A 24,280-nucleotide genomic window follows, 5' to 3' on the forward strand; every position below is an offset into this window, starting at 1 on the left:
CCACCCAATTCGCTGCTTTGCTGTTTCCTGCCCTATCTGCCCCTTTGCTGCCTGTCCTCTCCCTCTTCTGCTGCGTGCCATGCAGAGAGGCTGCCCATGCCACTTGTGACACCCATGCTGCAGGCTGACCAGTCCTGGTCTAACTATACCAGATTGGGTGTCAAGAATAATTTGAGTGTTGGCTACATCCCATTATTCTATACTGCAAGGAAACATCTAAGAGAATCCAACAGAGCTTGCATTATCTCCAGCTTCAGTCATCTAGGCTTATTTTATACAAACCATTCTTAACTAAGACTCAGTGTTTTAATGTCAGCTCAGTACTACCAATACATGAATTCTTACAGGTTTTTCTCTGATCTTCCATTAAGATGAACAATCATTTTGCCAGTGTTTAAATCAAAAGCAATCTGCTGCCTCTGGAAAAAGAGGAGGGAAAAGAACCAGGTCTATTTTTAAAAGGCAAAGCCTTTCAAGGTATTCTTTCCATACCCAACACTGAATACAAGAATTTAAACCTAATTTACACTTGAGCACTTTTTTTTGTTTGTTCCCCAAACAGCAGTGCCATATGCAACATAAATGCACCTCTGGTGCATACAATGCTTCACCTGCGAGAAATAATTCACTCTGTTCTCTCGCTAATGTTACTGGGGCATTTGTAGCCTCGTATTACAATTCACTAGGCTTCAGTTAATAGGTTAATGCTATTTAAACCTCCAATGTAGTATAACGTCTTTGTGCCTTGGGAACTTGGAGACCATGGATGTGCCCTGGCATGAAGTCCTAAACTGTGGGAAGCACTCCGCCCTGATGATTCATTCATGGGAGTGGACTGAGATGCAACAGTGGAAATGACTAGTCCTCTAACTTGAAAGAAAAAAAGTCAATGACTCAGAATTTTGTACGCCATTTTGTCCCCCACCCTGTCCAGCATTTCCCTCGGTTGTAACTGAGAGACTGTTGTCAGCTAGTTACCTGTTTTGAGGCCGGGACTGAACTCTCGGCTAGTCCTGGGAGGCTGGAAGGCCTCCGGGGCTGTCTGGGCTGGAAGGGTTCGATATGGAGGAGGAGTCAACTCGTCATCACCAGAGAAGCTCCTCCGCACCCCACCTGCCATGGGTAGGCTTGACAAACTGACAGGCTTCTTCCCAACTGGTATCTTCCTCTCTAAACATCAAGTCAAACTAAAGTAAACGCTTGGGTTAAAGTGAACGATGCAACTCAGACTGGTCGCTGAGAAATGTTTCTGCTTCACAAGCGAGCTTTGGCTTCTGGAAAACAAGGCCTTGAAATGGCAAAGGTCAATGGTTCCATTTCTTAACAACTAGGATTTTTTCTAATTAGTGAATTCGAGACATTACTTGTTAGGGTTACAAATAAGTTATCAAAGAAACATGCCAGCCCTACTCCATCTTGTAGCCTACCGATGAAATGGGAGCACTCCAAAGAGCTACAACAGCAGTTGCGTTTCATAGGCAACGTACAATCCTCTGGTCACACACACACAAAACCCCTCAGGTCTCCATTTCCAAAGCGCATCTATTTTAGTAGATTATAATAGTGTAACAGGATGTTTTTTGGTGAAACAATTCTGCCTAAGAGCCACTTTTTTTTCTGGTTCATAATATATATGAAATGTTAATCATTTAGAATAATACCCAGTATTCTGGTGGTGCTGTGCAAATGTTAAAGAGCAATTCAACTTGAAAAATGACTCTTAGTTTGTTTTCACCTGTAAATAAGGGCCCTGATCCTGACATTTACTGTTGTGGGCAAACCCTGAGTCTCTGAGGGTCTCACAGGCAGGATCAGGTCTTTAAGCCCTGGGACAGTCTACCATTTCTGTTTCCATATGTTATCAAAACCAAGTTTGTAGATGCTTAGCTATTTCCCATTTAGTTAGAAAAAGGAGCCCCATCTGACAAAACACTAGACTTCAAGAAAACTTGGAAGTTAATAGGACTGTTTATGTGCTGAGAGCTACACCTATGCATAAGTATCTTGCCTAATTAGAGACCAGGTGAACATGGCTTTATAGGACTGGTGCCTCAGTTTGGTCTTTTAGAGAGAAAATTACACAACTAAGCAGAACATCATCTACATGGCCAGCGCTTTAAGAAATAGCTAAGCTAAAATCAGCCCTGCAGTGGTTGTTTAGCCAAAAAATCCCAAACCAAAACAAGCTAATAAAAAGCCACACAGTACTAGTAGACTACTGTAAACTACCACACTATTTATAAACCAAAGCAAACTGATAACTTCAGTCTTCATCTATGTGGTTTTTGGTCACTAAAGTGCAGCACAGAATTCCATCCATTTCAAGGCAATGCTGAAATCAGCCATCTGCAAACAATCCTCGGAGCATGCGCAAAGCTGGTAAGTTTGGAAACAGAAGTTTGCGACATTTGACTTATTTGGGAACTGTTACAACCAAAATCAAAGAGATCAGAAATGGAAGCAATTCATCATCCTATGAATGGAGTCCTGTCCATTCCAAAATTGCAAGAAACCCATCTTCTAACACAGCAGCTATCTACCTGATGAAAGGATGCATCAGATCCAACTTGATTTCCTGTACTGAAAATAAAACACACAACTCAATGCTGGTGGATGAGAAGATGAGAGAACTGAAGATGAAAAAAAGAGCACTGTAACTAGCACACACTTTTCCACATGCACACAATTACACATACAGCACATCAGATGTTACAGCTGTAAAAATATCACTCGATCACTAGGTAAAAAGTGAATGGTGGATGGTAGGCTACAATGGCAGCAGAAATGGATAAGGTGTTTGAACCATTTGCCCCCAGAATTTGTTCATTCAATAAGACTTATTCATTTCATCTCAGAAAAGGTAAGAGTCGCTTCTTTGCACTTCACACACTAGTGAAAGGACCCGCTGTTCTCCACTAAGTTTCTTAGCCAAGAGCCCAGAAAAGAAAGACTCATCAGAAACTCCCTGCCCCCACATGACAAATCCACTTCAGATTAATGATAACAGAAGAACAGCAATCCCCTTCACTAGGTCATCGGCTGTCACTAGGTAAAGAAAGTCTCCTTTTCTGACAGTCCGTGCGAGGCAACAGATTCCAAACTTTACAGATATGTAGGATGGGGAATGAGACAAAGGAAAAAATGAGAAAGATCATGGTGGTTCTGTCTAGCAAGCCTTGTTCAGTCAATCCCAGGATCCTCCAAGGACAGTTTAAATCACAGGACACCAGCAGATACAGCCCTATGTTCTCAGCCTTTAAGAAATGCCTCTCAGAGCTTTCTCCAGGCATTCTCCGTTGGCGTTCTTCTGTTCGCAGACTGGGTATTTAAAGGGCTGCTATTTAAAGACTTCCCTTCTGAGGTATACATTTTTCCCTATGGACCTTGACATTTTTGGACATGAGGCTCAAAAGCTGCTCCTATGGCTCCAGTCAGTTTAATTTATGTCCATAAGACTAAGTTGGCAAAGCTTATCTTCTCCATTCAATGGAGGAAAGAACTTGTGTATCTAAATCGAAAATTTACACAGGAAGGTTTGCTAGCTATTCCGACCCAGGCTGAATTTGCTGAAAACAGACTGGGGTCTCTCTATAAACTGTTGTCCTCGGATTTATGCAACATTTTTTTTTTGGAGGCAAAACCTTCAGGTTGAATGGGAAACAGATTTCAACCCATAGCAACTAATCTATTTTAGCAGAGTTCACAAGGTGCCATGGTCTCATCTGAGACACCTCTCCCCTGTTGTGTTAAAGCTGCACTTTAAAAGGTACCTACCTATTGTGTTGCTAAACCTTCTTTCTATATCCATTCAAGGGAGGTCCTTCTGTTCATGCTAAGTGGCTGTGAATTCTACTTGGTCTTTAGAAAGCCCACCTAATTTTTTTCTTCTTTCAAAACCAATTTATTTCATAGTGCTGTTGACAAGAGAACTGCATTTAAATGGACAGTTGCTGCAGAGACCTGACTAGCCTGAAATTGGAGGGGAGGAGGAGGAAAGAGAGAAGGGGCATGTCAAGGCTCACTGTCTGAGACTTATTTCTACTGTAAACAGCTTCAAAGATGTAGTCTGTAAGGTCTTCTCTTCCCATATTTACAAAAAAGTACAGCTGAGATTTAGAGATTCTGCATGCTTCATAATTTGTTGGAAGGATGGAAGAGGGAAGAATCAAACTTCCCCACCCCTGAAAGAAGTATGATTATGTAAAGATGGTCCAAATTTTAAATTTAATTAGTTTTGCACTTAAGTTGACTGAGGACTATGACCTGTGCACTAGCAACTCTAATGGCAATAAAGGCCCAATGGTTTAGCCAAGTATTTCAGCCAGATAATCACGCCTAGTCTGTCTGCAAATTTTCATTCTTGCATCTCCAAGTCTAATGTTATGGTTATCATACAGCTCCTTGGGTCTTACTTTCTAACACAAGTGCCCAGCAGGTAGTGTATCCCCAAGAAGGCTAGATGATAACACTGCATTTAGCCTTTTTTGCAGTTGCTCTTGTCAATTATATTGTCAGAATATTATGCCAGCAAAGATAAAATCCTCTATACCTTTTCCTAAAGAAATCCCCAAAAATGCAAACAGGAGCAATAAAATAGTCCTTCAAAGCACGAGGGTTCAGAATAGCTAGATTGCTGTAAATTAGACCCTTCAATTTCAAGGAGATACATTAAGCTCGTTAATCGTACATGGTAGATAAACTCTCAAGTTCTTTTCAGACAACAGTTCAAAAAAAAAAAAAAAAATCAAGGTAGTCAGGTTTGTATGGATACTAAAGACTCTACTGCACTTGTATGCAAGTACTTGCACTTTCCCTGGGTCCTGGTACAGAGTATTCCTTCTTACACATATATTTGCTGTGTACTGAGTCCCCTTCAGTTGCTCCTCTCTACTCCAAAAGGCGGCTACCTTTCAAGATCTAATCATTTGTAAAGTGTCTTAGATTCACATCACAGCTTTTACTCCAAGGGATCCAGAGATTTTACTCAGAGAAGGCCCACCCTGCATCTGATCTCCAGGGTGGGAAATCAGAGGAAGGTACAAAGTACCCCTGTGTTGGACTGCCTCTTACTCCCTTTTAGTTGCAAAAAGAAAACAGTTCACTGGGTTGACCAGACATAAAAACAGATGGAGAAAGAATGGGCATCTGGGTAAGTTAAAATCAGCTGGGTTAACTGTTACTGAATTGTTTTGCATTTTGAAGAAAAATAACTATTGGATGCTGGGAAGAAACTTTTCATGTGGAAAGAATTTCAGCAGTTCACTTATACTCTCTCTTTAAAAAAGTGTAACAATATATTATATTATGACAAAAATCATTAGCTTTAGCAACACTACTGAGTAGCTTTGTAAGTAACACCACAGAAGAGGGTTTATTCATAAAAAGCTTCCAATAAGTTTTATGTGCATTATGTTGTGTTCTAATTGGCAAACTAATCAATTAAAATAAAAATCAATATAATTTAACATGGGAAACAAATTTTAGTTTTGAAAAGGAACTGAAAAGAATGAGAACTGCTTTTTCTGTATTTGTTTTCTTTCTAGTTCAAAAGAATGTGGTTTTCAATATCCAAAGCTTTGTTACAGATAATTAAAAGGAAGGAATCAACATTTAGTTAACTGATATCTGAATATTTTGCTCAGGATCATCTTAATATACATCTTCATACTTTTACAGACTGCTGTACCTAAAAGTGTTTAAAGAGTATAAAAATATTTTAACTTGTCTATTTATAATTTACAAAGAAGTTAACAACAACATCAACTTTTTAAAAAACACCACACGTTATAAAAAATAGATGTTTCTCAATCAATAAAAAAAAATTCTCCTTTTAAGGCATACTGCACCTTTAAGCATATATAAACAAGTAACATTTTGAAACAGAGCAGGGACTTCGAGAGTAACTATGCAAATTTTAACACCAAGAAAAATTATTATATAAGCACTAATTTTGTCACCCACTTTTCTTGTGTCCTTTGTATTGTTGCGACTTAGCCTTTTTCTTCTGTTTTGATGAACTTGACTGGCTATCTCTTGATGCTGAAAAACCCAGAATGAAAGTTTTGAATCAAGTGCTACGAGAAAACACTGCACAGCATTGAAGGCAAGGATAATTTGGGACAGTATTTTCCTTGGTGAATAACTGAGGGCAGAACCCATGACAAACAGGAAAATCTATTTACAAAGCAGAGGAGAGGGAGGAACTCTACTTGAATTATACCCCTTCCAACAGGCTTTGAAACATGCTTAGCCCTATTACCATGTTTCCTGCCTAATTTCTCATCATGCAGTCCAGGAAAGCAAACAGCTGCGGGGGTCCACAGATCTATTTCTTTGAGCAGTTCAGCCTTTCACACCTACAATCCTTTTTCTGACTAAAGCATCGGGACAAATAATACATCATAAAAGAGTGTCCTTTGTTGCTGCTCTGATTTCACAGAAGACAAGAACAAAGTTGGGAGGAAAAAAAAATGAGAGAGATGGAAAAAGCAGCATTTGAAAACCAGATATAGAAAACAGAAGCTGGAAGAAAAAAAAATATCAAGAATAAGTATTAGGATAACAAAACTTATGAGAAAAAAGCAAAATGATAAATTTAACAAAAGAAAGAGAGAAAAAATAATTACTGGTAAAGGAAAACTATTTAATGGGAGTAAGAGGTGAAGAATGAAGCAAAACACCAAACCAAGTTTCCTAGTAATAAAGGGTTTTCTTTTGATATTAAGTGTCACATCAGAAAGACACTGCAAAACCACATGGCACACTTAAAGGGGGGGGGAGGGGAGGAATATCAAATTTCTGATTTAGATTACAGATTGGAGTCTGCTGACACAAGGAAGGACACTTTGTGCCCAAAAGCATGTCTAACATGGCTCCCAGCTAAAGTTTACCCAATAAAAGATGAATCACAGCTACACCACTCCAGCTCTATTCCAACTCTTATATATTTTTTTTCCTCATCCTTACCTGAAAACCCGTCAACATTTAAATATACAGATCCAAGCTATCTACATTAAGACAATATACAGTTATATGTATTCTCTCTCCAGGCTCTGATAAGTTCATGAGACTGAAAAGCTAAGTATAATCACACAAGCAGGCTGTATGGGAGTTTTAAATGAACTTATAGACCCCATCACGCCAACAACTGTGCATGTGAATAATATTATACACATGCACAATTCCACTGAATTCAAATGTGGAAAACTACCCAAGTATGTGTTTGCAGGCTCAGGGCCTATGACCATAAAATGCCTCGCAAATTCAAGGTGCTATAAAAAATAATGTTATCTATACCTGACAAAAATCAGCTAGATTTTAAATAGATTGAAGCAAACAATTGTTGGTATCAGAAGAGGAAATAAAAAAAGTGTAGCTATCCAAAAGAAATACTTTATCAGAATGAAACAGAAGGATTAAAATAGAACAGAATGATGCTTTTCTAAGGCCCTGGCACATGTTCATTTAATGGCATGATGATGTCTGATTCCAACATGTGCCCCTCCTCCCATCCTACACACACATGGCAGAAAGCATGATTCTGGGATTGGGGATCAGATCCCAATCATGTGTCATTACTACTTGCCAGTGTAAATGAAGCTAGGGATAATAATTTTGGACTCCCCTTCCACTGGCAAGTTCAAAGCCAGGTGCTGCAGCCCAGACTGGCCTGGTGCAGGGTTTAAAGGCCCCAGCAGTGGAATCCCTTTGAATCCCCTTCTTCTCTCCAGCTCCATAGACCAGACTCCTGGTGAGGTCTGGGCCCCAAGACTGATAATCAGCTGATTGTCTGGCTCAAGCCACATATTAAATTTAAGGTGCCATAAAAACCAACCATAAAAGTGTTCTGTGTTATATAGGGAACATTTTTATGGCTTATTTCCCATTTTATGGCATCTTAAATTGGGTGCACCTGTAGCACCCTTTCCATTTACGTTGCAGTATAAATGCATAAGTAGAGTGGGGCCTATTTGTAAGGATTCTTCCATTTTGCTCCAGCTGGCCATATGACCCCAAAAGTATGGTGAGTATCACATAAGTATCATGTATAAACTCCAAAGGACAACTAGTGAAACTCTGGATCAGTGGGGGCCAAACCTTTTTAGTAAGCGTGCCACAAACACCCTTCCCTCCCCTAAGCGCTATTCTGATCACCTCCTTCTCCTGCCTTATCTGTCACTCTGCTGTCTGCTCCCTGCCCTGCTGCTCTGCTCACTCCTGCCTGCCCTATCGGCTGCTGTGGTCCTTACACCCCCACCCTCCCCCATCTGTCGCATGGCACACACAGACACTACCCCTACCACTTTTGGTAAGCATGACAGATTGGCCACCCCTATTTTCAACATAAAAAAGACCCACTATGGACAAAGACAACACAACTAACTTTGTGGTGCTGGAGGTTGAAGTTGATATCCTGTTAGCTGACACCATCCTACTGGATAAAGGTCAGGGGATTCGCAATCCACCCACTGATCATATTCATCTTCCCAGCCGTCAAAGTGTATCCTTAATAAGCGATGGATAATACGGGTGACTGTGGCAACACAAACCAAGCGAGGTTCCATAAGATCGACAGCTTCCAGTTTCATTCCAACATGAAACCCATGGTTTGGAACTTCCTAGAAAGACAAATGAAGCAAAATGTCCAAATATTAGGAAACAAAAGGCAGACATCTTCATATACAAAGTCGAAATACAGCAGAGACAATATTTTGCTCGAGTTACATTCATGCGGCATTATTTGAATGATAAAGTTAATAAGGTGAGGGCATAGTCAGGGCACCATCTATGAACTATAACGTATTACTTATCTGCTTCCAAGCTGCCTATTTTTCAGAACCCGAGTTAGATGAGCAGAATGCACACAAAGGACTTCTGCTTTAAATGAAATAGTCCTTTTTAACTAGTTAATTTTCAAAGTGTACTACTCACATGGGCTTTAAAAATAACTGTCTCCAGGCTTCACAACTGATTAGTATCCATATAAAAAACATATTTACTGATAAACTACAAGGGGTAAGGCGGCTGTAATTTACAGCACAGTATCTGCTATAAATGGCATATACCAGGTCTATAATTTACTTTACCTTATTGAAGAGCTTTACAGGTGCTGCTATAGAGTCCATTTCCCTGAGGTAGTCAAACCATTTGAAAGGGAGTTTTGCATAACCTGTGAATTATAAATATTACCGTCATACATCAGTTGCACACTTTGTTCACTTAAAAGCAGTGTATTAGCACAATGCTGACACTAAAAAGATGATAAAGAAGATCAACTTTAATATCAGCAATTTCCACTTTGCTATTTTGTTTGATGAGAGGCCAAGATGCTCCATTAGGATGCAACTTGCTCATATCAGCTGAGACAAATGAACGAATGAAGGATGCAGAATGTCTCATTTAATGCTATAGTAACAGCTCTCCCAGTTTAAGTTTCCTAGATGGTTATTATTCTCTGACTCTTCATACCATTTTGTTCACCATCCAAATCACAATGTTGTTCAAAAAAAATATTACCTCACCTTCAGTCTTTTTCATATAATGGAGCCAAGGAGAAAAAAAAAAAAGTAAAAGGATCTATATTTTCCTGCAGCAGAAACATTTTTGGAAAGTTTGATTTGTTTGGAATAGACTGGGCAAAACACATTCTCTGAAATGATCTTTATAAAACTTAAATAATAATGCTAAAAACAACAGTAAGAATAAGAGCTTGAAGGCCTTCTTTCATCCTTATAAACTGCTGTAGAGGGGAGGGAGGAAGAAGCACTCTCCATGATATATTTAGCTTTTGTTTAATCTACCGAATGTTCACAAGACAGACTTACCCCCTCCCACAGCTGGTTAGACCAGCAGTTTTCAAACCATGGCCCACAGACCAACTGTTGTCTGCAGATTTCTTTATGATGGTCTCTAGAATTCACATATTGAAAAGCCAAGAAGTCAGTATCTGCATACTTCTTGGTTTTCATTATGTTAATTATAGAGACCATCATGTTAAAAATGATATAGTTCCACATACTCTGCTTATTTCTGGTGTTAGTCATACATACCCCTGATCTCTACATAATGGCATATCATTTATAATGATACAGATGCACAGTGAATGATATAAAACTGTTATGGACAATACTTTAAAGGGAAAATACAGACAGAAGCATACAAGGAGAATGGCTATCATACAAGAAACACAACAGTGTATGGAGTGGTAACAGAAGACCATCACATGTTGTATAGTCAGTCAATGTCTCAAGAATGAAGCTGCAGGTTTCCTCTAGAAACATTTTTCATTACCTCTTGTGTACTTTCTGTTTAGAAGTCTGCTCTTACCAGTACTATCATTTTTGTCATCATTAATAATTCTTTAAAGGACTCCCTTAAGTCGCTGAGAGAGGCATAGAAGGGCATTTAAAAGAAAGCAGGATGGATTATCTCTGTTTTTGTTAGGTCAGATTAGCTCTACAATTCTCTTGAGTAACTCCACAGACTGCTATAAACTACCATGAGCAAAAGTAAATCTGCTCAGCTGTAGACTCTGCAGAGATTGAAAGCTGACAGATTCAGAAGTGTTGGCCAATGAGGAAGAATACGAAATGATTTTTTCATTGCAGGTTTAGCTCTCCATACAATTGATGTCCAGAAAATTTCTGCACTCATTTTTAATAAAAGCTCACTTTTTGGAAAGAGCATGTGTTTTTTTTTCCCCCTACAAAATTAGAGACTGCACATATATGGATGGAGAACAAAAAATTCCTACCAAAAAGCAAAGAACATCTATGATCTTCTGTGACGTAACTACCAACATCACCTTCCATAAGTTGCCAAAACAATGCAGTGACAGAAAGATAAGGACAGTTTTGCTCACTGGGAAATTTGCCTGTCCTGCTTCACTGTACATGACCCCTCTCATGAGCAAGCTTGATGAAATGCATGTTTGTACACATTTCAGGAGGAGGATACCTTGGATCTCACCAATAAACCTGCAACACTACGGCAATGATGCCAACACTGACAAGCACTGTATGCCAGGTTCAGACCTCCACTAGCCCAAGACTCCCTAGCACTGATACTTTTCTATTTCTTTTTTTCCTGTTGATTGATGCTGAATGTAACGGAAGTTAGCAAGTTGATTTTTTGTGTAGTCAAGGCAAACATCAATCTATCTGACCATGGTCTAATTAAAAATTCATTTGACCCTTCTCTACCCACTAAGGTAACCTACAATAAAGAGCTCACTGACAGTAATTACCATATTACTTATTTGAGGTGATAAAGGCCCTGAAGAACAACACAAACTTTCCAAACTGGATTACGAAACAAAGCATATAGGACACCACTATGAATGATCAAAATAGAATTCGGTCAAAATGACATCAGTACCTCTGGGGGGAGTTAGTTCAATCATGTTAATTTCACAGAAACCAACAGGGAAAATAGAAGGGGAGGTGGCATGGTAACAAAACCAGTCAGACCCATCTGCTGCTTCTGAGCCATCAATCCCAATCATAAGATAGCCATCTGCTAACACCTTTGTAAAGAAAAACAAAATTGTACATTAAATGCCTTGGTACTATGTGAAGGTCAGGCTAAAAATTCAAGCATGCCACCTTAAAAGCAGAGTGAAAAAATTAAGCAAGTGACAAGCCACAAGTATATATGAAATTAAATTTCTCTCCAAGATTTTTTGCATATGGCATAGTGAATTAAATTATAGTTATACTATACTACAGTTAATTGATACAGTTATTATAAATTATAACTGAGATTAGTGGAGTTTTTTTACTCTCTTTAGGTACTCCTAATTTCACTCTTTCCCATGTCAATTCAACTTCCCTTTTACATTGTGAGGATCTTCTACATAGCAATATGGGAGGAAAAAAAAAGTATTGGCCACATAGCCACAGCTATTGGCAGACGTGCATGCTAGGGAGCTGATCTATCACTATAAAAAGGTCCCAAAGCATTTTAAAGTTGCCTGGATTTCACACTGATGACACCCCCTTCCAATCACAAGGGCATTTCACACATGCAGTCCTCAAAGACTGATGCCTATACTAAACTTTTGCAAAGATTTGGAGGGCATGCTTTCTGAAGGCAATTAGGCAGCTTGCAAAATAGCTGAAGGAGAGACTTGGTGGTAAAATTTCACAAGAACACACTTTGCCAATTAAAGATAAAGCTGTATTTTTAAATATTATGCACTTATCTCTTGCTTATCAGAAACAGGTAATCAGTTAACAGAAGCATTTATATGCATTCCCATACTGTACAAATTAGCCTTTTTTTCAGGGCAGAAGGCAAGTGACTGTCACTTTTGCTATACAAGAAGCTAAACCCTTTTTTGTCTTGTTTCAATTAAAAAGTCATTTCTGACCCCCCTTGGAAAAAAAAAAATCTATCTGAAAGTATGCCTCCCCTTCCCTCCTCTCCCCTCCGAAAATTATGCATTCATTCTCTTACCTTTCTAATGGTTGCAACACATATTGCGGAAAGGTTTAAAGGATCTATAGCTTCCAATTTCATTCCCTCTTTGAACCATTCGCCACTTGTGTCTACTTCTTTTACCTAAAGAATCCCATAGCGGTATTACATACATTGACAAGAAAAAAAATAATGTACAAGACAAATATCAACAGAGCCTGCAGCAATGAGTCCACTACGCCTCTGAAATTTCCTGTCAATTTTACTTAGTAGCATTTTAAGAAGTTATTTATTTGCAGTTGTTCGGTAGGTTCTTAATTATACTCTACTTGTTCTAGGGAATTACACTCTACATGTTCTAGGGATGACGAATGCACAGTCACATGGGTGGCAAACTGGGTCCAGGGGCGCACCCAGAGGGTGGTGGTGGATGGGTTGATGTCGGCCTGGGAGGGTGTAGGCGGCAGAGTCCCCCAGGGCTCGGTCCTGGGGCCGGTGCTGTACGTCTTCATTAGTGACCTGGACGAGGGTACGGAGAGCACCCTGTTCAAATTCGCTGATGACACCAGGCTGTGGGGTAAAGTGAATACACTGGCAGGCAGGGACCGCAGCCAGGCAGACCTGGATAAGTGGGAGAAGTGGGCAGATCTGAAGAGGATGCGGTTCAACAAGGACAAGGAGAGGGAACCAGCATTATGGTTATAGGTTAGGGGCTGACCTCCCGGCAGCACAGGGACAGAGCGGGATCTTGGAGTCAGGATTGACTCCAGGAAGAATACGAGTCACCAATGCGACGAAGCAATAGGCAGAGCCAACTGCACCCGGCCCTGCATCAACAGGGGCATCACTACCAGGTCCAGAGAGGTCTTGCTCCCCCTCTATGCAGCGCTGGTCAGGCCGCAGCTGGAGTGCTGTGTCCAGTTCTGGGCGCCGCACTTCAAGAGGGATGTGGAGAACCTGGAGAGGGTCCAGAGGAGGCCACTCATACAGTTGGGGGCCTCCGTGGCCAGCCCTATGAGGAGAGGCTGAGGGACCTGAATCTCTTCAGTCTCCGCAAGAGGAGACTGAGGGGGGATCTTGTGGCTGCCTACAACCTTATCAGGGGCCAGCAGCAGGGACTCGGGGAAAGTCTGTTCACCACAGTCCCCCTTGGAGTCACCAGGAACAATGGCCACAAGCTGAGGGAGGGCAGGTTTAGGTTAGATATTAGGAAGAACTACTTCCCTGTAAGGGTGGCCAGAGCCTGGAATAGGCTCCCCAGAGAGGTGGTGCTCTCACTTTCCCCAGAAATCTTCAAGAGGAGACTGGATACGCACCTGGCTGGGGTCTTATGATCCCTGCCACCCCCAGTGCTCCTTCCTGCCCATGGCAGGGGGTCGGCCTGGATGATCTGTCTAGGTCCCTTTCAACTCATTGATTCTATGATTCTATGAAAAGTTCCCCTTTTAAGCCCTGAGTAAATACAGGTCTTGTCTAGTTCTTACCTTTGCAAATAAATGAGGAGGTGCATCAAAATGTCCGTCCTGTTTCTTTGTAATATCTACAAGGGACAGTTACATACTAATTAGTGAATATTTAACAAATGACCAAAACCTGTCTTTCTCTGACTACATTAGTCCATGCAGCAGCTTCACTTTACTAGGATGGCTGGCCCAAAATTTATAGGGAGGCCTAACAGAATGCTACCTAGAACATGTGGAAAGGATAGCACAAATGATGCAATTCCTGTATTCTGAACACATTGAAGGACAAAATTCAGGAAATGTCAGCAATTTGAACGAGACTTCTGCAGAAACTTGACAAGTCAAACTCCTTTGCATTGTTAGGTTAAAGCAGATAACTGACAAACAGGAGGATTTTTGTGTGTAAATGACAAAAGGTTTTGATGTAATTTAATTGTGATTACTGAACATCTTGGCATCGCAGTCATGTTGTTTATTGCCTTCTTCCCCCTCCCTCCCAAAAACCCCCACTTATTTTTGCAAAAGACTGTTTAGGGTTTTCTTTTGTTGTTGTTTTGTTTTTTTTAAATATGGTGATCTCTAGCTGGTCCTTGCGGCCACTCGTTGCATCCTCTTCTCCAACATGAATTCCTGCAGCTGTATTAAAAGCTTTATAGGAGTTCAAGGAAGCAGAACTGCATGATTTGTTTCTTTTCTTTTTTTTAAAAGCTCTCTTATTTTCAATTGGTTTCAGTGAAGGTCTGCAACCATTAAAAATATTGATCCTTTAATGTCTAACTCTGGTGCCTGAGGAAACATTTGATTTCTACTTCAATTTATAGACAAGTAACATATTGGTGACTTGTATACCTTTAAAAAGCCCATATAACATTCAAAACAGAAATGTTTGATTTTAGCTCCCACTGTCCCCTGTCACCCTCTAGCTTTCTTGCCCTCCTCCTGAAAACTTCTGCAATGCAGCTACATGCTGCAATAAAAGCAAAAAACAAACAAACAAATAAAAAAAAAAAGATTAAGCACTTCCAAAATTTGAGACAAAAACAGAAGAAAAAAAACCATGAATTAAACGTATGGAAGGCTTGTGTCGAACCTATTGTACTAGATGAACAGTGAGAAGGCAGCAGCTAGAGGGACAGTACTGTGTGCATTTTCAGGATGCCAGCAGGAAAAACTAGGGCTAACACTAAATTTTGTGCACAGAAGCAATATATTTCCTGCAGTTTATTTATATAAACTCCTAGAAAATGACTTGCGGTTGCTTCTTCAATAAAACTTATTCCAGCTTTTGCAAGATGGAATGAAACACTAAAAGCAGCTAACTGAACACTGTATGGAGTGGACATTTATACATTTTTGAGGATCATTAATTGAGAGTTAGAAATCACTTCAGCTAGGATGGTTCTTTCAGCTAAATAATAAAATGAACAATATCCCTCAAGTAAGCCTCTATATGCAAGCAATAATGTTCGAAACAGAGCACACTTACCAGATCTTTTGAATCGATGCCCTATACTTCGGGACCAACCAATGTGATGAATGAGTGGGCTGTACATATGGCACCAGAAATCATCAGTTTTGTCTTCACTTTCTTCATACACCAGTCGTAATCGTCCTCCAATTACACTGTCTACAATTGCTACCCGCGTTCGACAAAGATGCGTTTTGTCAACAACTTCTACTCTCATGGAAGGTTTGACGGGATACTGCATACTTTCTGATACCTAAAAAGAAAAAAGCATTCTGTAAAAAACAAGTTTTACTTTTGCTTAGTCATCTCTCTCGTGCCATTAAAGCAGCTTCTGCTTAATTTAGTCACTGATTTACCCATTTACATATATAAGCCATCACAAATCTTTTATCCCAGCTTTGCCAGGATAATGTAGTTATGGCAAGATCCCCATACATCGAACCATCCACAAAACGATTCACCAGAAATACCCTAAAATGGTGCGACCAGATCACATAAGACTCTGAATCCAACTCTTTCTCTTACTCAAGTGAACAGAATATTTCTACTGACTTCAAAAGGAGTTTGCTTGGTTTGGAGTAACTGATCAAACTACCTCATCATGTAATAATCAATGAAAGTAAAAACAGTGTCTGTTCATTTTTGCCACGTACCCCAGATGCCAGGATTTAAAATATTACAGATCTTCTTCTAAGAACAAACACACAAAGCTACATCCTTGGGTTGTCACTACTGAATCTATTTAAAGCTGGCCATTCATCAACATGTCTTACCAACTGAAGTGATATACATTATAGCATACGTCTCTAGGAACAGAAGAGGAAGGGATATAAATCTACATTTTGCTTTTTAAAAATGCCTAAAAGTGTGCAATGGTCATTAGCTACTTCTATGACAACCTTCACCTGCAGAAATTTTTTGACAAGTGTCAATTTAATTTTGTTTCCAATTATTCATATCTATAAGTAAGAATAAAGTTTTTTTTATATATATATATATAATTTTTATTATTATTATTAGAGAGCTACATACAAAAATCTTTTTGATCCAATGAATGTTACTGTGCAATTCCTCAGTTTCCCCAATTAATATGTATCTGTCAACAAGTTCACTTTTTTTGCTAATTCAGAGATGTAGAAAAAAGTCCAGTTATTAGGAGGTAAATACTGAAATTGTTGAAGTATTATTTTGTTGCACCTAAGTATATGCTATATTAATAATTTGTTTAATACAAGTTTCTTCCAATGGAAAAAAGTGACTAAATGAAGTTATTATATTAAGCACAATCAGTTTTCATTTTGTCTTAAGCCACTGAAAGGACATTAAGAATAAATTTGTGTTGAGGATTCTTCAGATTAAGTCTCACCTATTTTATCATTTTTTGACTGGAAAATATTTTCTTTTAATGAGAAAGCACTCTTATGAAGGAGTACAAAAAGTGACCAAGCCATCCTAAAGAAGAGACAGAGGAAAAGAGTGGTTGCAGTACCATCTTCTCCAGAAAAGGGCCATGTGCCATTGCAAAATAATTAAATTTCTTATACTGAACAGCCAATGTGTTTATATACAGCATTTATATCAGCCCAGACTTACCTTCTGAGAAAAGTCAGGAGGAAGCGTTTTGGCACCAGTAAGTCGTTTCACTAGAAAAGCTTTCCAGTTTGTGTATTTGTGTTGGATGGCTGTTGCAAATGAAGGGGGGGAAAGTCAGCCACGGATTCCTAATTATGTTTGTCTATTAGAGACAGACAATGGTAAAGTCTGCAACATGTAAAAACTGTTAAACAATGTTAAAATACTGGTTAAAAATAATGACAAAAGCCATGTAAAGGCTGAATTGAGGCCCTGTTTCATAACTGCATGTGCATGTGGACCAAGGGACAGAATTTGACCTAAGGCTTTAATTAAGAATACATTAATAAAATCATTAGACTATGAGAACAATCTTGATTTGATTTCTGAATCCTAATGAATTTACTTCAATAGAGACAACATGAACACTTCCATAATCTCCATGACTGAACAAGTCATGCCAATATTCACTTACTTCGAGGCGGAACTAAAGGCTTCCCACTGGCTGCACACCAACCAACTGGGTGGATATCAGACCCACAAACGTTGCACCAGAAATCAAGGCTTGAATCATTTTCAAACCCTTCATATCTTAGCAAAGCATTGTAACCTGAAAGGGAACAATACCATTTTTAAAAATCAGAGCTATAGGTTATACTTCTCCATACCAACATATATTGCAGTCTTATCTTTTTTTTCCCAAGATTATGTGGTTCTGACAGCATGTTGCTGGACTCTTGGACAACCTATATTTCACATATGCAGAAGAAGAGTACATTCAGCTTTTACTTACACTTTGACTTTGGATCATTTAGCTATAGAGACTTTAATTTTGTCATGACATTGCACTTGTATTAAGACAAGCACCAGCAGCGGATCTTAGAAGATCACTGATATGGAGACATATTATTTCATGTTTCCTGATCCTAAATTGCCCTGAATATGAAAAAAACGCTCTATGAACTCTGGGTTACAAAAAAGGTCATTTAACACTAGTACAGGAAAGAGACAAAAAACTATGAAACTTGGAAGGTGGGAACTTTTCACCTCTCTCATAGGAGAAAAATTTCAGTTCACGATCTGCATAAGATGAAAGAGCCCTCCGAGAAAACCGTTTACGGTGGAAAGTTCAACCTAGCGACTTGCTAAACTACGAGTTTAGAATCCATTCCAGTGAAGCGATCGGTACTTCAAGTTCCACTGAAGCAACAGGAACCTGAAGGCCCTCAGCCAAGCTAGAAAACACTTGCAGTACACCTTGCAAGGAAATGAGTAGCATCCCACCACTGCTCTCAAAAACCATAACAAACCTCGCAACAACTTCAGCGGAGAAGCAGAGCCCAGGTTGCAAGCAACTACTTCATTCATATCAAATAATTTAAAATAAAACATTCTACTCTTTGTAACAGTGAAACAAACTCAACCACTGAAGACTCTAAACTTCAGAAGGAACTGGAGTATTTCCATATTTCAAATACCAGTGTGACAGTTCCTTAAAGGCTGGTTTTTGGGGTTACTTCCTCATTTTTAAACCAAAACAGATAAGTTCCTCCAAATATAATTATCACTGTGACCATCTTAATACACGTGATCTACAGAAAAAGAAAAAAAAATTAACCTGCTAATTTTACAATTCCAGCTATCCAGAAGACTTTGGTCGGTAGGCTGCAGTCTGTGTTTGGAACTTCCACTCGCACTCCTTCTGAGATGTCCCCCCAGCAGGTCCCCATGGGAGCCTGTCATTTAAGTTAAAGGAAAATAAAAATCATCACTTGCTTTACTCCATTTGAAAGTAAAGTATTCGTTTTTGTTTCATTAATGCTTTATTAGTGGTCTTAGAAAACTGGGCAAAGTATGACCAATACTCAAAAACACACATTTAGAGAATCGCTCGTCTCTGAAAACAAAATGTGGTTTTTGTGCTGTAATGACTTACTACTGCTAAAATACTGTAGCAATTCTGTGGCTCAGTTTTACAGCTGTGGTATGTTGTACATATTCACAATACAGTATGGATCAATAATCCAGGTTTCAGTCCAGGTCTTGGCTCTGACCTCAGTGACACTAGGGGAAATCTCTTTCAGGGAAATAACTGTGAATTAATATTCATGCCACCAAGACCACAGGTTGGTCCACACTCTCTAGAACAGTTGGATTTTTTCTGAGACTGAGAAGAGACCCTCCTTGAACCTTCAGCTTTAATGGAAACAGGTTTCTCTCATTAGTTCTCATACATACTAGTTAATGTAGCTCACATGTTTCTGTCTGAATAGGCTTTCACATGACCCCCAAGTGATCACACGACCAGAAACAAGCAGAAGCTCAAAACTGTCAGTGGGAACTGCACCAGTAGATTCCTCAAGGTCAGCTTTGACATTGTCGGTCAATGCCTCAGTAACAAAAGAAAATAAAAGCTAGTGGGACACTTTAAGGATTTTTGTAAATTGGAAATGAAAACAACATTTTAGCCTTATGCTTTATTTGTGGAGTCAACTTGGACTAGACTGGAAATGAAGAAAAGATACTGGATGAATAACCAACTGGTCAAATGTGGTATTTTAGGATCAGTGAGTACGTGTGAAATGTTAAAGTCTCTAGGACTTTCAATTCGTTCAGGGAAGGTAATTAACCACCCGATCTAGTGAATGGCATTTTCCATGCAAAAAGCAAGCACTTGCAAGTACCAGACCGTTCAAGTAATAGTTTTATATTGTTATTGAGAGGACTGCTGACATCACAATGTCAAATAGAAATATTTTCCGTTAAAAAGCAAAATAAATTTTAGGTTAGTTCAGAATAGCAGCCGAATTATCCTCAGAGATAAGTGGGGAGGCAGACATGACATTCCAGTCACTGCAGGGAGTTATCAAGGCAGACTTCGTGAGGGTGAATGAAGGGATCTACTTGTTTCATGCTACATCAAGCAGTCAGTATCTTTCATCCCAGCTACATGAGGTTTACCAGACTCCTTGTGAACATAAAGGCTGCTTGCAGATGTTAAAAACCAAAAAAACCCCAACAATAAAACCCAAACTGTGCTCTACTGGAAAAAGCAGTGCGCTACTTCAACCTGGCTCTGCAGCATCTGTAAGACTGGGTGTCTCAGCAGGGGGCTTTTTGGCACTTATCTAAAACTGATGCAATCAGCTATTAAAATACCCAAAAAAGCCCCACAAAAGCGCCAGATCTTTACAGATGTTGGGTGAGGCAGGTTGAAGTAACGTGCTGCCTCTTCTGGGCATGCATGGGGTTCAGCACGGCAACGTGCCAAGTTTAAAATACAGCTTTTTTGGTTTTTTGTTTGTTTTTTTACATCTGCAAACAACCCAAAAGGATTTAACTCACCAGAATTACCATATTATTCAGTCCTCAAACTCCCAGAAACCAAGATCAGAGGGAAAAGGGAAAAAATGTTGCCCTAGCTTTAAACAACTAGAATTTGCGAGGTTGGAATTTTGCTTGTAATCAACTACTGGCAGCTAGGAGCAGAAAATGTCACATCTGTTATAGCAGGGGAACAACAAGCAATACCTTTCAGAATAAAAATATTGGAGGACGGAGATGCATGAACAGTTTTCCCCCTTATGTCCACAACAAGTATGCTTATTGCTTTTTCTGGAAGTTTGGTCTCGTCATGTTCTGCTACGTCTTCCTAAAACCAGTCTAGACTATGGAGCTCTCTGGCTATTTGGCAGAAAAGTGGGGGAAGAGGAGGGAAGATGGCTCATTTTTATATATACACTATGAAGCCTTCTACAGTGGGATTTCTCAACATTATGGGGACAACCTAATCCAATTATCACTGTTCATTATGGGATAAGTTGTCTTCTTTTGGGAGCTTCTGCCATAGTTGTTAATGCAATCCTGCATTCTGTAGCCACCATCAGATCTTAATTTGCATTAGTGGCTTTTTAGAGAAGGGGGTAATATACTCTTTAAAGCTTACATTTCTGGCTAATCTGCAGTCTTTTACACAGTGCTACATGCTATATACAATTTACCAGTCATTTAAATTTTTAATTGATCTAAAAAAAAATAAAAAGTTACAAAAATCACCTAAGCTGTTAGGGCTCGCTCTTCCTTCTCTCCCCACATCAAATGATATCCAAGTTTTCACAAGGATGTTTTGTTTCTACAATGTGGATTGGTATAGGGGGAAATAGCAGAAAGTTAAATTTGTCCTTGTCTGTGAAAATAGTGGTTCTGCTAGTTTCTCCTACACCAATCCATGTGGCTCTCCCTTTACAAGAAGAGAGCCCTGTTGTGCCATTATCACTATGTAAGAGCTAGGTATTATTACTACTAATATGATCTCAAAAGGATTATATACAGTGTATCTGATGCACTGTATCTCTTCTCTTTCACACCTTATGAATATTCTTAGGGAGGAAGACTGGATAACCAAGGGCTATAACAGCCATCTTCCTTCATGTCTTCCTTGTCCTTATCCGATAAATCAATGTTTATAAAGTATTTTGAAATAAATCATAAAAGCACTATTTAAGTGCTAAGACTTAATTGTCTCCTGGCTGGAAGGGTAAGTATGAAGTCTGGATTGGCATAGTATGAACTAGCAGAACCATAATTTACGTGTAAGAACAAATTTACCTTTCAGACTCATGACGAAGAGATCCACCTCAGGGTCCTCCCCAACCAAGGAGGATCTGGTTCACCACTTCCTAATCCAAAGACCACTTGTGAGGGTTTATCCGGGAGCAGCTGCTACCTTCCCTGCAAAGTAAGTTGCAATCAGGAAGGGCCTGATGGATATCATCCAAATTCAAACCGCAAGGGTTTCCTAAGATAACAAAGCTGACACTATGACTCCCCAGCATGTACAGTATCTTAGCCTGGTTATTTAAATGTAGAGAAAACTTGGCAGGCTTTGGGTGGTGCCATAACTTTCTGGCCTCTAGCATTCTGATATAAAAAGTGATTTAGAGGGTTAAAAATGCAGATGGGTGCTGCTAATCCCTGGAATTGTGAAGAGTGTTTTGTTACTTCGTGTGAACCCAGTACCTACGCAGAGCATAGCAAAAAGACACTGCCAGGAGACAGAAAGATTGGAAGGACAGCAGTGCCACCTAGTGTAAAAATGTAAGAATTCCACCTTTTTTTAAAACCAACGGGAACGAACAACAGGGTGCTAGGAAAAGAATTTGTGAATAAAAACCTTGCAGTCTGGAATAAAATGAACCCAGAGGAAATACTGAGAAAAATACATTAGAAAAACTTGTTAACTCCATACTGACAAATGGCTGGAAAAAACAATAATTACTATTGACCTTGCACAGTAAGTTGTACGATAGGAAACACTGACAAGCGACTAAGTTATCTTTGCTCTGATCACTAGGAACATTTTGTAAGAGTCAGGGTAGCAAACCAGGGAGATTACAGGTGAAAAAGACACATACTTAGAAAGCAAGGAAGAGGGAAGTCAGAATTGAGGTTAATAATAGAATCACAAACAGAAAAAAACAAGTATATTATCTTATGATACCAAACTATAACGCAGAGATTCATTTGATTTAAATTATCAGTGATAATTTTGCACACTTAGACACATAACAGGGTTATGAAAGAGAATGAGATCCATAGGAAGAAGTCCAGCTATATAAATTACCATGCTAAGTCACTCACTTGCTGTATAATGTATACTATGAAAAATAGTCACACTCCTTTCACCTCAGTTTATTCAACTGCGAAGTGGGGACAATACTTAGCCATCTCACAAAGGCATTCCAAGACTAAAAATTGGTGCTTGCAGGCACTTTCAAAACAATGGATGCAAGTCAAAATAGAAGCCCAAATTAGCACTATAAGCTTCAAAAGACACGGAATATTTCAGCTTTTTCGCTACAAAGAAACAGTAGGAGCTGAGAAACAAGTATAGAAAGGGGAATAACTTCCTCAGTGCTAAGCATTAACTAATGGGGAGCACAGGAAGGCAAAGAATGGGGCTGCTAAAAACTACTGTGTTGTTAGATAAAATTTACATAGGAAAAAAAAAATCAAAATAAAAACTAATAATTTCTCGTGTGTTGGTGTCCCCTATTCCTCAGATTGTCCAACTAGCTACACCCACTGTAACCGATATACATTTTTACCTGCTAACATTAGGACTTGTACTGCAAAATCTTACCTACTGAGCAGCAAATTTTGCTTGTGCTTGTAGTTCCAGTGACCTTAGGTGTAACAGGATTGGGACCTATGTGTATTTTACTTTGTCTTACAGATGTAGAACGTGCATTCATGCCCATAATATGCGACAGGTAATGCATATCACCCAATTACTATTACTAATTGCCTATACACATCAGTGAGCCTGCTCCAACATTACAGCTCATCAGAGCAGACTCGATTAATTGAGTCTGCTGGAGTGTGGTAATTACCGTGATCCAGCAGACTCCAGCATCACATGTATCATCATCCCTGCACTGAAAAATGCTGGCAAGGGTGCTTAAACTTAAGCTCTTTTGACGAGCTTTAGTTAAAGCACCTCCACTGCCATTTTTCAGCATGGGGACGCAGTTACATATGACACTCCAGGCACTTTAATTAGAGCAGCTCTTGGAGCCACTTCAGTTAAAGCACCCCTCAACCCTTCTCCCAAAGCACGTGTATAAATGCTCAAAGAGTCTTGACAAAGTTCTTTAAGCACAGGAAACTAAGAGTTAAGGTCAAAATGATCATCTCTGGGTGCTTGAGTTTAGTCACCCACATAAAAATAGCCGAATTTTGAGGTGGATGGGGCACCCCAACAGATATCCATGGGAGTTACAGGTGTTTTATATTTCTAAAAACAGATCTCTTTCACCTTGCTCATCACAAAGAATATTGTATTGTTAGCATTTTTGGTGATTACACAGTTCATATCTTAGGTTTGCTATAGGCAATATTTAAATGCATACAGTTTTACAGAAGCCAAAATAAAAATAAAAGGAGAATGCAAAAAATAGAACAGGCTTTTCAGGAACAGCTATAGAAGGAATTTATGGCAAGGCTTTTAAACAAACTTTTAAGAGGAATTAAGGCTTACTGATTCTGGGAATATATAGTACATTGAGCAAAAACAACAACTGGTACTACGGTAACATGATAACAAGAAATTTCTTTTTATGGTTTAGGGTAGCATCCCTTCTTTGTAGTGATGAGCCAGATATGCAGAGAAACAACATGCTTGTCACACTTCTTTTCAAAGGTACAGCCTATACATTTTGGTATAATTGTTCCCCATTTAAAATAAACTTTTGAACTGACTTAGCATCCTAGACAAACTATACACCAAGCCTTCATATGAAGGTTTGATGGACCAAAGTGCTAAGTTATTAGTTCTTGTCTTCCAAAATACTTTCTATTG

The 24,280-nt window shown here is 39.2% G+C and overlaps 1 protein-coding gene across 7 annotated transcripts in view; it reads right to left on the reverse strand.

The window, feature by feature from the left end:
* Positions 1-24,280, reverse strand: part of MBTD1 (mbt domain containing 1) — a 48,962-nt gene that overhangs the window by 10,429 nt on the left and 14,253 nt on the right. For 6 of the 7 annotated variants that reach the window (XM_090061690.1, XM_090061688.1, XM_090061687.1 and 3 more), the window contains exons 6-15: positions 18,539-18,656; positions 17,396-17,530; positions 16,942-17,030; positions 15,367-15,601; positions 13,902-13,957; positions 12,457-12,561; positions 11,377-11,524; positions 9,087-9,169; positions 8,384-8,618; positions 5,962-6,039 (exon numbers count right to left, since the gene is read on the reverse strand). In XM_090061690.1, the coding sequence (XP_089917816.1) occupies positions 5,962-6,039; positions 8,384-8,618; positions 9,087-9,169; positions 11,377-11,524; positions 12,457-12,561; positions 13,902-13,957; positions 15,367-15,601; positions 16,942-17,030; positions 17,396-17,530; positions 18,539-18,656 (1,282 nt within the window). Of the gene's footprint in view, positions 1-978; positions 1,171-5,961; positions 6,040-8,383; positions 8,619-9,086; positions 9,170-11,376; positions 11,525-12,456; positions 12,562-13,901; positions 13,958-15,366; positions 15,602-16,941; positions 17,031-17,395; positions 17,531-18,538; positions 18,657-24,280 lie in introns of all 7 variants that reach the window. The other variant, XM_090061691.1, reaches the window with a different exon arrangement.

The sequence above is a fragment of the Crocodylus siamensis genome, chromosome 8 (genome assembly GCF_052110815.1).
Source record: "Crocodylus siamensis isolate JL-2025a chromosome 8, ASM5211081v1, whole genome shotgun sequence".
NCBI classification, from domain to species: Eukaryota; Metazoa; Chordata; order Crocodylia; family Crocodylidae; genus Crocodylus; species Crocodylus siamensis.